Genomic DNA, 13,422 nt, shown 5'->3' with positions numbered 1-13,422 from the left:
CGTACCTTTCAAATGCCGGCATTCGGGAAGCTGCATTTGACAGTTATTTTAGCTCTCCGAAATAGGCAATCCGACAAGCATGGCCACTTCACACACTGATTGGCCGGGTGTGTGTGTGAAGGCGAGAAAATATGCAGGAACTTGTCTCTCTGTTGCAAAAGTGTGTTTGCTGTGTTCACTTTAATGCATCTTGTAGACTTTTAAAAAAGTAAAACACTTGATGTCTCACCACACTTTGTTATAAGTTGATCTTGTCACCACAGTCAGGCATCCGTGGAGTCATTATCTTGGGAAAATGTAAGTGAAAATTAAATATTTGCCTGAACGGCTGCGCATACTGTCTCACCTCCCTCAGGCAAAGAACTTGTGGAATTTAAAGTACAGCTTGACCTTGACCTCACGCCTGTCACTAGCATAACACTGATGGAGTAGTATTACTCATCCTTCTCAGGGATGACAGGTCAGAGGTGTCCAACAGTTTTCTATTTCCACCTTGTGAAGGTCACATGGTTGGGTAGAACTTGCTTGCTACATAAATAGCAAAGACGCAAGGGTACAAAACAGTGGCACTAAGTCAAGCCACATGAGTTGGTCGGGAGACGCCAGAATGGGGATAAAGGACATTTGGCAGCGGAAATGGAGCTGTGGTTCCTGCCTGGTGCACATGTTTCAACCGAGTGTGGACAAGAAAAGCGTGTCAGTGTTTCTTCTTCTTCCATTGCTCACGGTTAGCACTCCTAAACATACATAAATCCTGAACATCCTCTCCCTGACATCATCAAATGTTTCCACAATGCCTTCTCCCCATACTTCCTTCACTTCACTCTATCTCACTCCAACCCTCTATTCTTCCATTAAATGTTTATCTTTCTGGACTATTCACGGCTTCTTTACTTCTTGAGTAATCTGGTATAAGGATAAATTTCCCAGAAGCCCATGGGACTTTTATTCAGATGGTAACACAGTGTCAGGATGGTGCATGGTGGCTAAGGAATGAATGTGTGAATTCCTCATTGGATATGGGGCGAGGAGAAGGGCTGGAGGAGGAAAGAGAGGCTAATCAGGGAAATATAGAAAAAATATAAATAGTAAAGAGGAGGAGAAATGAGAGAGAAATATGGAAATAAATTGGCAAAAGACACAGTAGATCAGAGACAAGGACAAACCGATTACGACCAAGGGACTATTGCCATGAGGGGTAAAGTGGGGGAATCAGACAACCTGAGTAAACAAAGTGCTGTTAAAGGATTGTAGAGAAGATTTGTTGTAGTTCAAGGCAAGAGGTTAAATTAGCCAAAGTGTATGTCCTCTCCGTATATCCAGGTGGCGTAAATAAGGGATTAGGGGTTAAACTGAGGAACCCAGCTCTGACAACAACAATGGCAAGGAGATTACACCGAGTTGCCGGGGACACTTTGAAACTGGGAAATGGGAGAAAACCCCACCTTATTATTTCACTAGATTATCAATAACCTACATAGATAATTTGAATTCAGTGATAATGAGACTTCACCTAGAACAGTGGACCCTTCCGAGCCATTGCTGGAGGACTGGTATTCGGGGACATCAAAAGAGCTGAGAGCGTCATCTTTGATGGACTGGGAGATGTCCTGGAGTTCCTCCATGCCGCCCATGAAGTCATCATCGTTGCACAGGGGGCTGCCCAGCACCGAGTCCTCCAGGGGTGAAGGGGGATGGTAGTGGCTCTCCATGTCGACCATCGCGGTGCAGGAGCGGGCTGCCGGCACCTTCACTCATCAGACTGGAGAGAGAGGACAGGGGGGAGGATGGAGGGGGGAAATAAAGACCAAGCAAGAGGTCAAAGAGGTGATATGGAAACACAAAGCTGCAGACAGAGGAAGACACGATGATAACTCATTTCCAAGGTCACCTCTGCCTGAATTTCTAGGCTTGCCAACAAGTGTAACAATGACAACGCTAACATGCTGACGTTTAGCACATACTACGTTCACCATTATAGTTTAGTGTGTTAGCACGCTAACATTTGTTTAGTAGTGATAAATAGAAAGTGTATGTCGTTAAATTGGAAGTACTCATAACCCAAAGTTTATGTAAAAGTTTAAGTTATTTACAAATAAAAATGTTGGTCTGATGATGGTGCAAAGTCAGGGGATCACCAAAGGGATTATAATTCATCCTCAGGGGGACATGAATGTCTGCACAAAAATGTCATGCAATAGTTACTACAAATGACAACCTCATTGTGGCATTAAAGGAAAAGTAGAGGGATCTACGCAGTCATTAGGATCATCTGGGAACCATGAAGGTTTCTACCAAATTTCTTGCCAATCGATCGATTAGGTGGAGATATTTTACTTGATAAGTGAACATTTTTGCTGGTGGCTCTAGGAGATAAGCTTGAGGATCACCATAGTTGTCATGATCCATCCTCTGGGCATCATCCATCCATCCATTTTCCACCACTTATCCGGGGTCGGGTCGCGGTGGCAGCAGGTCAAGCAGGCCGACCCAGACCTCCCTCTCACCGGCAACATGTTCCAGCTCATTCTGGGGGATCCCGAGGCGTTCCCAGGCCAGCTGGGAGATGTAATCTCTCCAGCGTGTTCTGGGTCTTCCCCGGGGTCTCTTCCCAGTTGGGCGTGCCTGGAAAACCTCCAGTGGGAGGCGTCCAGGAGGCATCCTAATTAGATGCCCGAACCACCTCAGCTGACTCCTTTCGACGCGAAGGAGTAGCGGCTCTACTCCAAGCTTCCTCCTGATGACCGAGCTCCTTACCCTATCTCTAAGGCTGAGCCCGGCCACCCTACGGAGGAAACTCATTTCGGTCGGTCACGACCCCTCTGGGCATCATGAATATCAGTTTTGTGGCAATTCTGATAGCTGCTGAGATATTTCAGTCTGGATAAAAATGGTGGACCAACTGAACATTGACATCAATAAAGCATGGCTAAAAAAAGGATAACATCATTATTACCATTAACACCACAGGGAAATATGGCATTTTGTTTTCAGTACACATAATTACGCAGTGCAAACATAATGCATAATACACTTAGACCTAATGAGTAGTGCTGATGCAAGCGTGCGGCCATCCACACTAGCAGAAGTTGCATGTTGCTATAACGGGTCAGCAAGGGAATGAAGGACACGGAGTATCGTATGACATAACACAGGCCCCTCCGCTCATGAGCTATTCACTCCAAATACAGTAACCGTATCCTTGTAAATCTCATCGCGGGGCAGAAAGAGGAAGACAGAGGACAGAGAGTGAAGCACGGGGACATGTGGGACGAATGTAGGTCACTAGGCTGGTTCAGGTTGGGCTGATATAGGTCATGACAGACAGTGTCTTGAACAGTAGATGGGTGAGATTTTGCTGAATTGAAAGTGGGAGGAGATTGTTAGTTAAGCTTTGTAAGATGAGTAGCGGGAAAGGACCTTACACCACATATTAGAAGTTCATACATCCGCATGTAAACTGGGTCAATCTTCAGTAAGCCCTTTCCATCAGGCCCCGCTAAGAACATCAAAACGAAGGGGCGGTGGGAGGTCGGAGGTGGGTGGTGCGGTTGAGGGGTGGCTATACGGCCACAACACAGCAGCTGCTGCTGCTGCTGCTTCTTCTCAGCCCTTTCACAGCTTTACTACTGGCAGCCTTCACTTTATCCCTTAGATGTATCCCTTATCTCACCCCTGTACAGTGCAATTTACTGCAGGCTGTTTGTCACATGCTTAAAACGTTTCTGCCCCCAGTGCTCCCTGTGAGTCTATTTTAAAGATCTAATGACAGACATTATCGGTATTCCATTGAAGGAGCAATGGAATGTATAGGTCATTTGCATACTTCCGAGTGTAGAAGGCAAACAAACTAGATGAAGTAAACGTGATTCTATGTGTGAAGTGGCTGTTAAAGGTGCAATACGAGATTCAGAGCATTAACATAGCAGCAAACTATTTGCTATGGAAAGATATAGTGGAGTAATGTCTATCTGAGCAGAGAATGATCACTCTCCCTGTGTGTGTGTGTCAATCAGAGCTTCCTCTTGCTTTGCTGGTATAGCCAGACTCGCCATGCAAGTCTTTTAGTGCATGTTCGTGAACGTGCTCCACTGGCTAGTTCACCGCCTCTGCACAAGGCGTCGTCGCAGAAGAAGAGCTTCCAGCCTAGGTTCCCCCTCAGGTAAACACTATAAATTATTTTAGCACTTTTGCCATAGTTTGCAATGTTAGCGCTGTTAGCACCCATAGCTGCATGCTGTCGGCTCAACCGTCACCATGTTGAGAACCGCTGAGAGGCAATAGAGATTCTCCCAATCTCGTACAAAGCGCATTTAATAACAACAAAAGTAATTTCTCCTTGAAAATTTTAAAACTTCAAATAGGAGGGAAAAATGGAAGAACCATGGAGAGGTCCCTACTGCTTCCAGGCTTGTAGGGGACTAGCATGACTAAAGCAGATCCGTAACATAACTGAAACTTTAACAAATAACAACAACAGCACAAAATTAACACCCGATGGTAATGGATATCGATAAGAAGTAAGCCAATCTTTAGAGCACATTGTCGAATACAAATCTGACTTTGGGCAGAGGTGGAAAAAAAAGTCTGTTCCTGCACTGAAAACAAATGTCACAGCACATTTCAACTTTTGCATATTAAAAAGGGAACTTCATGGTAACATGCCTGTTATGCCACATGGAGGTTAGGAGTTTTGGAAACACGACATCCCAATGTTTTACGAAACACAATACAGCAAGTGATAAACATGGCAGCATTTTTAGTGAAACAGTCAACATTTTCAGCTTTAATACAGTCCAGAATGCAATGCAATGAATAAAGCCCACAGGAACTAAACTGAATCTAACAGTTAAGGACCTGAAGATTCTTACTTCACAGAAAAGAGACCTGGCATGTGAGCGGGCCGCTTTACTGAGCTACTCACTCTTCAATACACTTGGAATTCTGAATGGAGGCAGTGTTGGCTCTCCTAGGATAAAGCAAACCTCTTTAGCATTCAGCCTCTAGCTCCTGACCCGCAGGTCTTCCTTTAGAGGACATCCTGTTTCATACACTCACTTCACTCAGCACTGTCTCATCATAGTATCGCTTCGAGGGGAAAATAAAGAAGCTTCTTGGCTACAGCTTGACTAACCTTCATGAACCTTCGAGAAATTATTAGCTAGTGGTAAAATTAGACACATTTAGACTTAGAAACTATCCAAAAACTTTTTTTTTGTATGCATAACTTTCTACTCAAACTACATACATGACACAAGTCCTTTTCTGAACTCATGACCAACTTCCAGCAGCTATGAAGTCGAACAAAATAAACCTTGCGTTGCCATCAACATACAACAACATGACAACACATACTAAATCTGCTTAGCTGCAGACCGCAGAGGCCTTGAGGACTGAGACAGAGAGAGACATGGTGGGGTGGAGAGGAATGTCAGTTACGCTACATTACAGGGTCTTTATCAGCGACGTGCAAGGCAGACTTTAGCAAGTGAGGCACAGAGAGAGAGAGAGAAAACAGCGGTTCCTACGGTAACAGCGAGCCTTTGTCTTTTAGGTCAAGACCTCTCTTGTGCTCACTCACCCAAGCCTGCTGAGGGCACTGTACACACTGAGGAAGATGAGCAAGGCCACATGTGTTTGTGTGGGTTAGGGTTGGAGTTAGGGTCCAAAAGGGCAGAGGGGGGGGGGGGGCGATGCACAGACTTTGAAATCAACGGCGGGCAGCAGGCATGTGAAGACAGCTACTACCACTGGAATTCAACCTCTCATCATCGAAATCGATAAATCCCATTACAGACCTACATGTTGGCAAGTCTGTGCCAGTGATCACAGGGCCGGATGTACGAGTGGAGCACAAGTAATCCATACTGTCCGATGGTTTGCTTAGCATGTTCAGCCAGCCCCCCATGTTACGCTCATCCATCGCAGTGAAGACCCATAGACAGACAGGCCATGAAGCTGCCAGTAAGCTCCGGCTGAGGCGAATAAACACGCGGATGAATGAGACCCAGGCATGTAGACAGCCTCTTACTCCACCAACTTGGAAAACTCTTAGAACAGAAACCAAGTTGGTCAACACAGCCGTCTGAGCTCGTCGCGAAAATGATGTGTAAATCACTTGCACTGTCTCAGTAGTGATATCAGTCACTCAAGAAGTAGTGCACTTCATGTAATCCGATCCTGTGGCACCTCCATGACTAACTATTGACTCCAGGGTATCCAATAAAGCTCTATGCTTTCCGGATCCATCATCGGTGAGGACAACAAACAGCAAAGAGTGCGATGATAAGAAAACACAGACAAAGCTGGCAGCGGACCAGCACATTAGAGGTGTGTATGGGCTTGTCTATCCAAGGCGTGGAGAAAAAAGCATTACTGAAGAAAACATTGTAGTCCTTCCAAGTACAGGGGTACATACCTCGGCAATGAGCGTCGACAGAGGAGAGATAAGTTCTTCACGTACTATTTGTCTGCAGTCGGGCTACCAGTCTATAAAATGTGTTTTTTCAAAGACTACTGAAACCCAATAACAACTTCAGTAAGTAAAAACACTACTGCCCTACCTTCCTTGTCTTCCATGCAACTTTGGTCCCTGACAATATGACATCCAGCTTTTCCTATGAGTTTCTATGACCATTCAGTGTGTGAGAGAGAGAGAGAGCAGACCACATGTTAATGTTTAATCCACCCATCCTGTGGTCTGAGTGCTAACAGGCCTGTCAGAAGAAGGGCTCTAGTGGGCATAATGGTGGTCTTAGAGCATGAGTATGGGGTGATGGGGCTGACCTGCCAGGTCCGAGTGTCCATTTGTTTGAAGAGTTCACTCTATGAGCTCAGTCTGGACCGTGCCCACAGTGTAAACACTCAACTGAACCCTTATCACTCGGGGGCTGATATGCTGGCCGGCGCCCTCTTATCATTATGGAGATTGGCCAAAGTACAGGTGGAAGCGATTGACATTGGACTTTAGATGTAGTCTGCGACAGATGAGCCGCGTGTGATGACTAACAGTTCAATCGTTATGCTTTCAGGTCACTAACCTTGTCATTTCAGGGTCAGTGACCGCACACAGCAAATTTTGGCTGCCATTTTTAGACTTGGAAGGGTCCAAACTAATGTTTGCAAAGGGGAGTTCCTTAGTATAAGTCATACATACTTTACAGTCTTAGAGCTGATTTTAAATGCATGCTTTAAAGATTCATATTTTTGGAATGACTGTAATATTTCCAGACATCCATTGGTTTCCACTCATTTGTGTACATAATGAATATCTATAAGCAAACTTGCTTGAGTTGCTAAATCCATCACCATTGACATTAAGCCTGCACTAGGCTTTGGCAATTTACATTATCGGTATGAGGTAATGCAGTTTAAGAGCAGATTGATTTGATACTTCTGCACTATATTAACTCCTAACAGCAATCTAGATATGACAAAAAAAATCATGCAGACTTGATCTGCATGATTACACAACTCAATCAAGTTGCAAGGGTCTGCTAACAGATGTTCGCATCATGGAAATGGGTGGAAACAATGGCTGCTTGGAATGGGAGGCTACTTTACTCAATATGTCATATTTTTCAAACTATTGGAGTAATCTATTCCACTCATGGAGGACAATGCATGTTTCTCAATTACTATATTTCTAAATGGACATGACTTTTTTTTACGAGACAAGTGTTACTCAAGATGAGCGCTATCTTTGGCCCGTGAGCATATTAAACACCCGCTGCTGCATCGAGTTGAGAAATAAACAGTAGGTTGCATAAGCCCCAGTGGACTCTGATCTCTGCAATTAAAGCGTGTTCATTGTCAAAATAATAATTAAATATTTGCACACCATGCTGACCATAAAACACTGCAGAGGGTGCAGTGTGACATTGTACCGCGTCACCTCAAAGGTCGACGTTGACCCTTCACACTGGCTCTTTATAGCACATCATTACGGGGTGGAACGTGTGCCCGTCAGTATTAGATACATATTAGTTTTCAATAACCTGTTAAACACTAAAGGGCAATAAGGTTTTATAGTGAAGCATTGAGCGATGCACTTATAATTAACAGTAAATCTAATTGCATCTATGTCTGGGAAAGTTGGTGGATTGGTGGTCATGATATACTGGTAGTTGTTAATAAGACTTTAGTCTGTGTTTCCTAATTTGGAATAAGTCTGAAGTGTCAGCAACAGTGAGGTGATATGGAGAAATGACACAGCTGCTGTGAGACCTTGACCTGCAGTGTAGCTACAGCTTAACATGCTTCCCCAGTGTGTTAGATGTATTTACAGCTGAACAAATGACTCAACCCTCATTGTTGCCAGCTGCTAAAAATGACCAATCGCTTACAACACCGTCCTTAAGCAATACCTCCGCTCTGTGGCCAAACGCTGGCCCCTGGCTGCCAGTTTTGTGCTTAATTACAAATCAGTCGCAAGGATCAAGCAGGCCACCGTTACAAAACCTCCCTGCAGTACATCCAAACTGTACATTTCAGAGGGGGGGAAACAGCCGATATCTGGTACAGCTGCTTTTCTCTCTTAACAGATGTAGAGCTGGGAATGACAAGACAGCAAGCAGCACTTGCATATCAAACTGGGCTAACAACACCATAACGAGCTTTTGTTGTCTCTATGAGTCACCTTAACTTTCCCTGTTTTTATGATCCATACCATCGTTGATCTGGGTTTATCGGCTTAATTAAAGTTTCCTCCCATTGCATACTCATGTTCTGACATGCAATGGGTTGGACTGACGGGCTGGATGGATTGCCGAATTTAGCATTTTCCGCTGATACTATACATGAATACAGCTTTTTATCCAAGTTTGGATATCATGTAAGTGTGCTCTACACATCATCAGTACAGACTCAGATACAGATATTTGGAAATTAAAATATTTCACGTGATCAGCACAATGTACATACCACGGCTAGTGCCAAAGAGAAGGGAATGTCCAAGTGAGTCTGTACTGTTGCTCTGACCACTAGGTCAGATGGTATAAAACCAGCATCCCCTGGTCACGCAGGGACATCAGGACAGCAAACAAAGCTCTCTGTAGCTCTGCAAACGTTGGCTGAGCACCTTGAGCGCAGTGCTGACACAAAATATATAACATTTTACATGCTGTGGCTTGATTCAAGAGGACTTTTTAAATGCTTAGTATGATGCTAGATGATGTATAGGAATAACTCTGGGAAAAATCGTATACTACAGTTAGTGGCTGAAAAGATTGCGTCATTTGAGTCAATTGCATACGTAATTTAACTTAATCCATCTCTACTTTAATAAGGCCACAGAAAATGCAGTCTTCAAACTTCTCCAATGCTACCTTAATTTTTGCCCGCAACAATCTTTCCAAAAAATGTGTCAAGGGAGTTACTGCATTACTAAAAAACAACATAGCGGGGATTGCCAGACTGCAGAAATCCCTAAAACGGAGATGAGAACAACATGAAGCTGCTCAGACAGCTGAGTGTATCTGATTACATTTTCCAGCATGACACTGGAGTCCTGAGTTCCCCTTTGCTGGCTGCCAAACCAGCCTACGTATTTGTGGGGAGGCATGCTGCACACAGGCCCGGTGACAGAACAAAACCAATTTGCTGCTGTAGCGGGATCACAGTGTGACAAGAACCCAGAATGTTCTTTTGGCTTCCAACATGCAGCAAGTGAGCAGAAGCTGCAATAAGCAAATCTTGAAAATGACATTGGTTTTCCCAAGGGCCTATTCATTCATTTCATACATACACATACTCTGCCATCAGCTTGTAAAATACAACCAATAGTTCACTAAAAACACCCATGTAAGCTACAAAGCTTACACGTTATGGTTATGTTGCTTCTTGTAGTAATCTCCCTAGAAAAACTTCTTTGCCTTGTCACGTTAATAAGCACTGTCAATTTCCATGAGAGTGTCAAAGACCCCTGTTCCACTAAAACAAACAAAACTGACATCAGATGAATACAGAACAGGCCTTGAGTAAAATGAGGCTAAAACCGATGGTGTTTCTGTCTGAGCTTGTGAGTGGAGCTGAAAGAGAGTGGGCTTGGTCGGTAACAGAATTAGAGTGGGAGAGTAGATAAGACCAGGGAGAGGTCATTGATGAGGATTTCTACAGGCCGTCGCTAACGAGGGTGAGGATCAGACCACATTGCCTCAACTACAAGTTCCAGTCCAGAGCTGCTTACGGTAAGTCTGGCTGGAAGGGCCTCAATCCTATTCAACCCAGAGGGACTTTGCCTGAAGGAAAAGCTCAAAGGGGAATAGACCTGCTCAGAGGAAGGTCACACCTGGGCATTAGAGGATGCGAGTTGCAAATCAAACAGACCTCAGGCATGTCGACGAACAGCCACGCAAGACTGAAAATAGCACAGCGCAAAAAAAAAAAATTCCTCGATGTGGGTATGTTAGTACAGAGGACGACGAAGAGGGTGAAATTTGTTCCAGGCGAGTGCAGGTTAAATAACACATTCGTGAGTTTGAAGGCTTATCAGACACCAAAACACTGGTCAGCTGAGGGGATAGTACAACTGTAGAACGTCATCACTTTGCAGGATGTTGTCGCAGTGAAGTTTAACCAAGTTTAACTCAAGGACGCCCCGTTGTGCCAATTCAGTGGTCTCGATGCCAAGAATGAGGAAGTGGTGTTTTGCGAGCGCTGTTGTCGCTCTGAATGCAGCGAAGATACATCAAACTAAATGCTTCTCGGATCCTCACCTTTTGTCTGACTTTGTTCAAATAAGTACACCACCATGGATTTCTCCAAGGAGAGAGGGCCTCAGAGTGTAACCATTGGCATGATTAGCGCATCTTGTGCTGTATGTTGGCAGTCCTTTTTCGAATGTAGCCATCTGGAACTGCTATAAACTACTTTTTGTTTAAATGTGCTTGGAAGACGCTTAGTAAAACCTGTATACTCTTATTTCATTGGGGCTCTGACGGATTAGAAATACCAAAAGCGCTCTTGAACCCGAAGAGCCAATAACAAGGCGCTGGTAACCTTGATTCTTGCCAGGGAATGTCTATAATATCTAGAATCACACATATGTACACACATAACAAATGCTGGATGTTAAGATCTAAGGCAGTGTCTTGTCTTACACATGCTTTCAAAACTACTACTGATATTTCTTTCACTGCTCTTTGGCCAGTGGTAATGCAGAGAGAAATAGGTCAGTGGAGCTACATTCTTGCTGCTAAACACACAATACGTCTCTTTATGGACCCACGACAGTCACTAAATGATGAACGCTTGAGACCGTGCCTTTGAGAACAGAACCTGAAAGTCCGGTTGGGGGAGCAGAGATGGGAAAACTCTGTCATTCCAGGCTGTGAATGCAACCAGTCAAAAGCTGATTACAGGTCTCAGGTTCCTGGAGACAAACCTATCCGAGTGCAGCAGCATTGTTGAACAGACGCTAACTACGGAAAAAAAACAACGTCAGGGAAAGTTCCCTTAAGGCTTACTTAAAGCAACACAAACACTTGTTTGGGAATGGGCAGTTCAGACAGTTTGGTTATTAAGACATTCCTGCATTGTGTGTGAGAGATAAGGGTATCTTAAATGCATTGTGCCCTCTGATTACATAAGGAAGTTTGAAGATGAATTACAAGCACTGAAAGATTCACCACACCTTTGGAGAAGAGAAAAAAAAACCACATACCTAATTTTAAGTGTAATGAAAACTCTGCAGACAGAGTAAGTGAGATCCACATCCTCCTATTACACAGAGTGTCGAGTGAACTCTGCAGAGAATAAAAAGAAACAAAGATGGAACTTCATCGATATGTTCGGAAAACCCCGGGAAAAGGTTTTAAATGTACTTCTCTGATTTTCTAAATGAAAAGTTATTTGCTACTATTGTTTGATCGGGGTTTGTATGCAGATTTTGATTACATCTCTTGCAACCCATCTCTTGCCTATGAAGTGACTTATTTTTCAGTCTAAGACTAAAAAAAAAAATATCCTCAACTTTTTGTTTTCAATTTGCTTTACCGAGTCAACACAAATAAACAGTGTCGCTTTGAGGCTGTGTCAAACATTACGCGATTGTTAATGGGTTTCTAGTCACACTCAGCAGAATGATAAGGTGGTTCGGAGGGAAGACCTTTGATCCAAAGGCAAATGCCACGTCAATATGGAGACTGGCTTTAAGGGTCAGCAAACTGAGAGGGTTCCATGTAAAAGCCTGGTACACAGAGCACCGGTAAATCAGTGTGTTAGGAACCGAACCGCAGAATGGAGCGTCTGTCTTCAGATCACCTTCAAAGTCACTTTAGGATACATGTCAGCAAAGATGCAATTTTCCAATGATTACTAAAAACCAATGAAGTGACTTTAACCATGCGCATTTTAAAACATAAACAAACCTTCAACTAGGGATGCACTGATCCGACTTTTTCAGTCCCGATATAACTGGGCTTTGGGTATCGGTCTGATACGAATGCCGATCCAATACCAGTGTTTAATCGATAAGCTGTATGCCTCACTATGTGGAAGCGACTTTTAATGCGTTAACCCAAGCTCAGACTACAGGTAAAATCGGTCGATTTTGAAGTTGGTTTGCATCACATACATGTAAGGAAAATCTTCACAGATGTTCCTCTCTCTAAACTCAACCAAGCACACACTATAAGATTTGAAAATATCGGCGCAACACACACTATGGGATATTATTAAGGTTAACATGATGATGTCTCTCTCACGCGATCTCATGGTTAAGAAGATGTAAGCAAAAAGGGGACAGACGTGGCGCTAAAACTTGCTGTATGTAAGGCTTTGCAGTGAGAGAAAAACAAAAGCAGAAGGCCAAACGAGTCTGGATGAGAAAATGGTTGGGAGACGCCGTCAACACTGGTGCATCCCTACCTTCAGCCACCACATGCAGTCAGTCCTAATGTCATATTATAATAAAAGCAACGACAGAAAAACCAAAACATGATTTAAGCAAAGTGAGATGTTGGTTTTTGATGCACCGTCAAGATTTTTTACTTTGGAATCCCTTTGAACATTTATGTTACCCTATTTTATGTCTTTTAACCTCAAACAAATAAGTGGTAAAAGAGTAAACTTGCTACTTGTGGGGGAGAAAAAAAGGAGAACTGAACAGGTAGAGCAGGATTTGGCTCACATTTCCCTTTCACAGAACAATAGTGTTAAAAAAATACAGACTGCGAGCCTGTCTACTTTCTATTGCAGCTGTTGAGCGGCAGAATGTTGCACATTGTTCACACAATCACTCAAACTAAGTGTTCTAAATATGAGGATGTGTTTCTGCCTGTGCAGAGGGCCAAACTTCCATCGCACGCTGAACAACTTGAGTTTTGAGAGGCAATCATTAGTGAATAATTATGTGACACTTCTGTTAGCTATGAATGATCACACACAGGGAGGGAAGGAGAGAGGGGGGGGGGGGGGGGGGGG

At 43.7% G+C, this 13,422-nt stretch overlaps 1 protein-coding gene across 1 annotated transcript in view; it reads right to left on the bottom strand.

Moving 5' to 3' along the window:
* pparab (peroxisome proliferator-activated receptor alpha b) overlaps window positions 1-13,422 on the bottom strand; it is a 30,405-nt gene that overhangs the window by 15,799 nt on the left and 1,184 nt on the right. The window contains exon 2 of the mRNA XM_031859484.1: window positions 1,514-1,762. Coding sequence (XP_031715344.1) covers window positions 1,514-1,721 — 208 coding nt within the window. The 5' untranslated portion in view covers window positions 1,722-1,762. The remainder of the gene's footprint in view (window positions 1-1,513; window positions 1,763-13,422) is intronic.

The sequence above is a fragment of the Anarrhichthys ocellatus genome, unplaced genomic scaffold (genome assembly GCF_004355925.1).
Source record: "Anarrhichthys ocellatus isolate YVR2014 unplaced genomic scaffold, GSC_Weel_1.0 scaffold2, whole genome shotgun sequence".
In the NCBI taxonomy this organism is placed as follows: domain Eukaryota; kingdom Metazoa; phylum Chordata; class Actinopteri; order Perciformes; family Anarhichadidae; genus Anarrhichthys; species Anarrhichthys ocellatus.
Note: the sequence above shows the minus strand (reverse complement) of the source record. Positions and strands in the feature narration are given on the sequence as shown.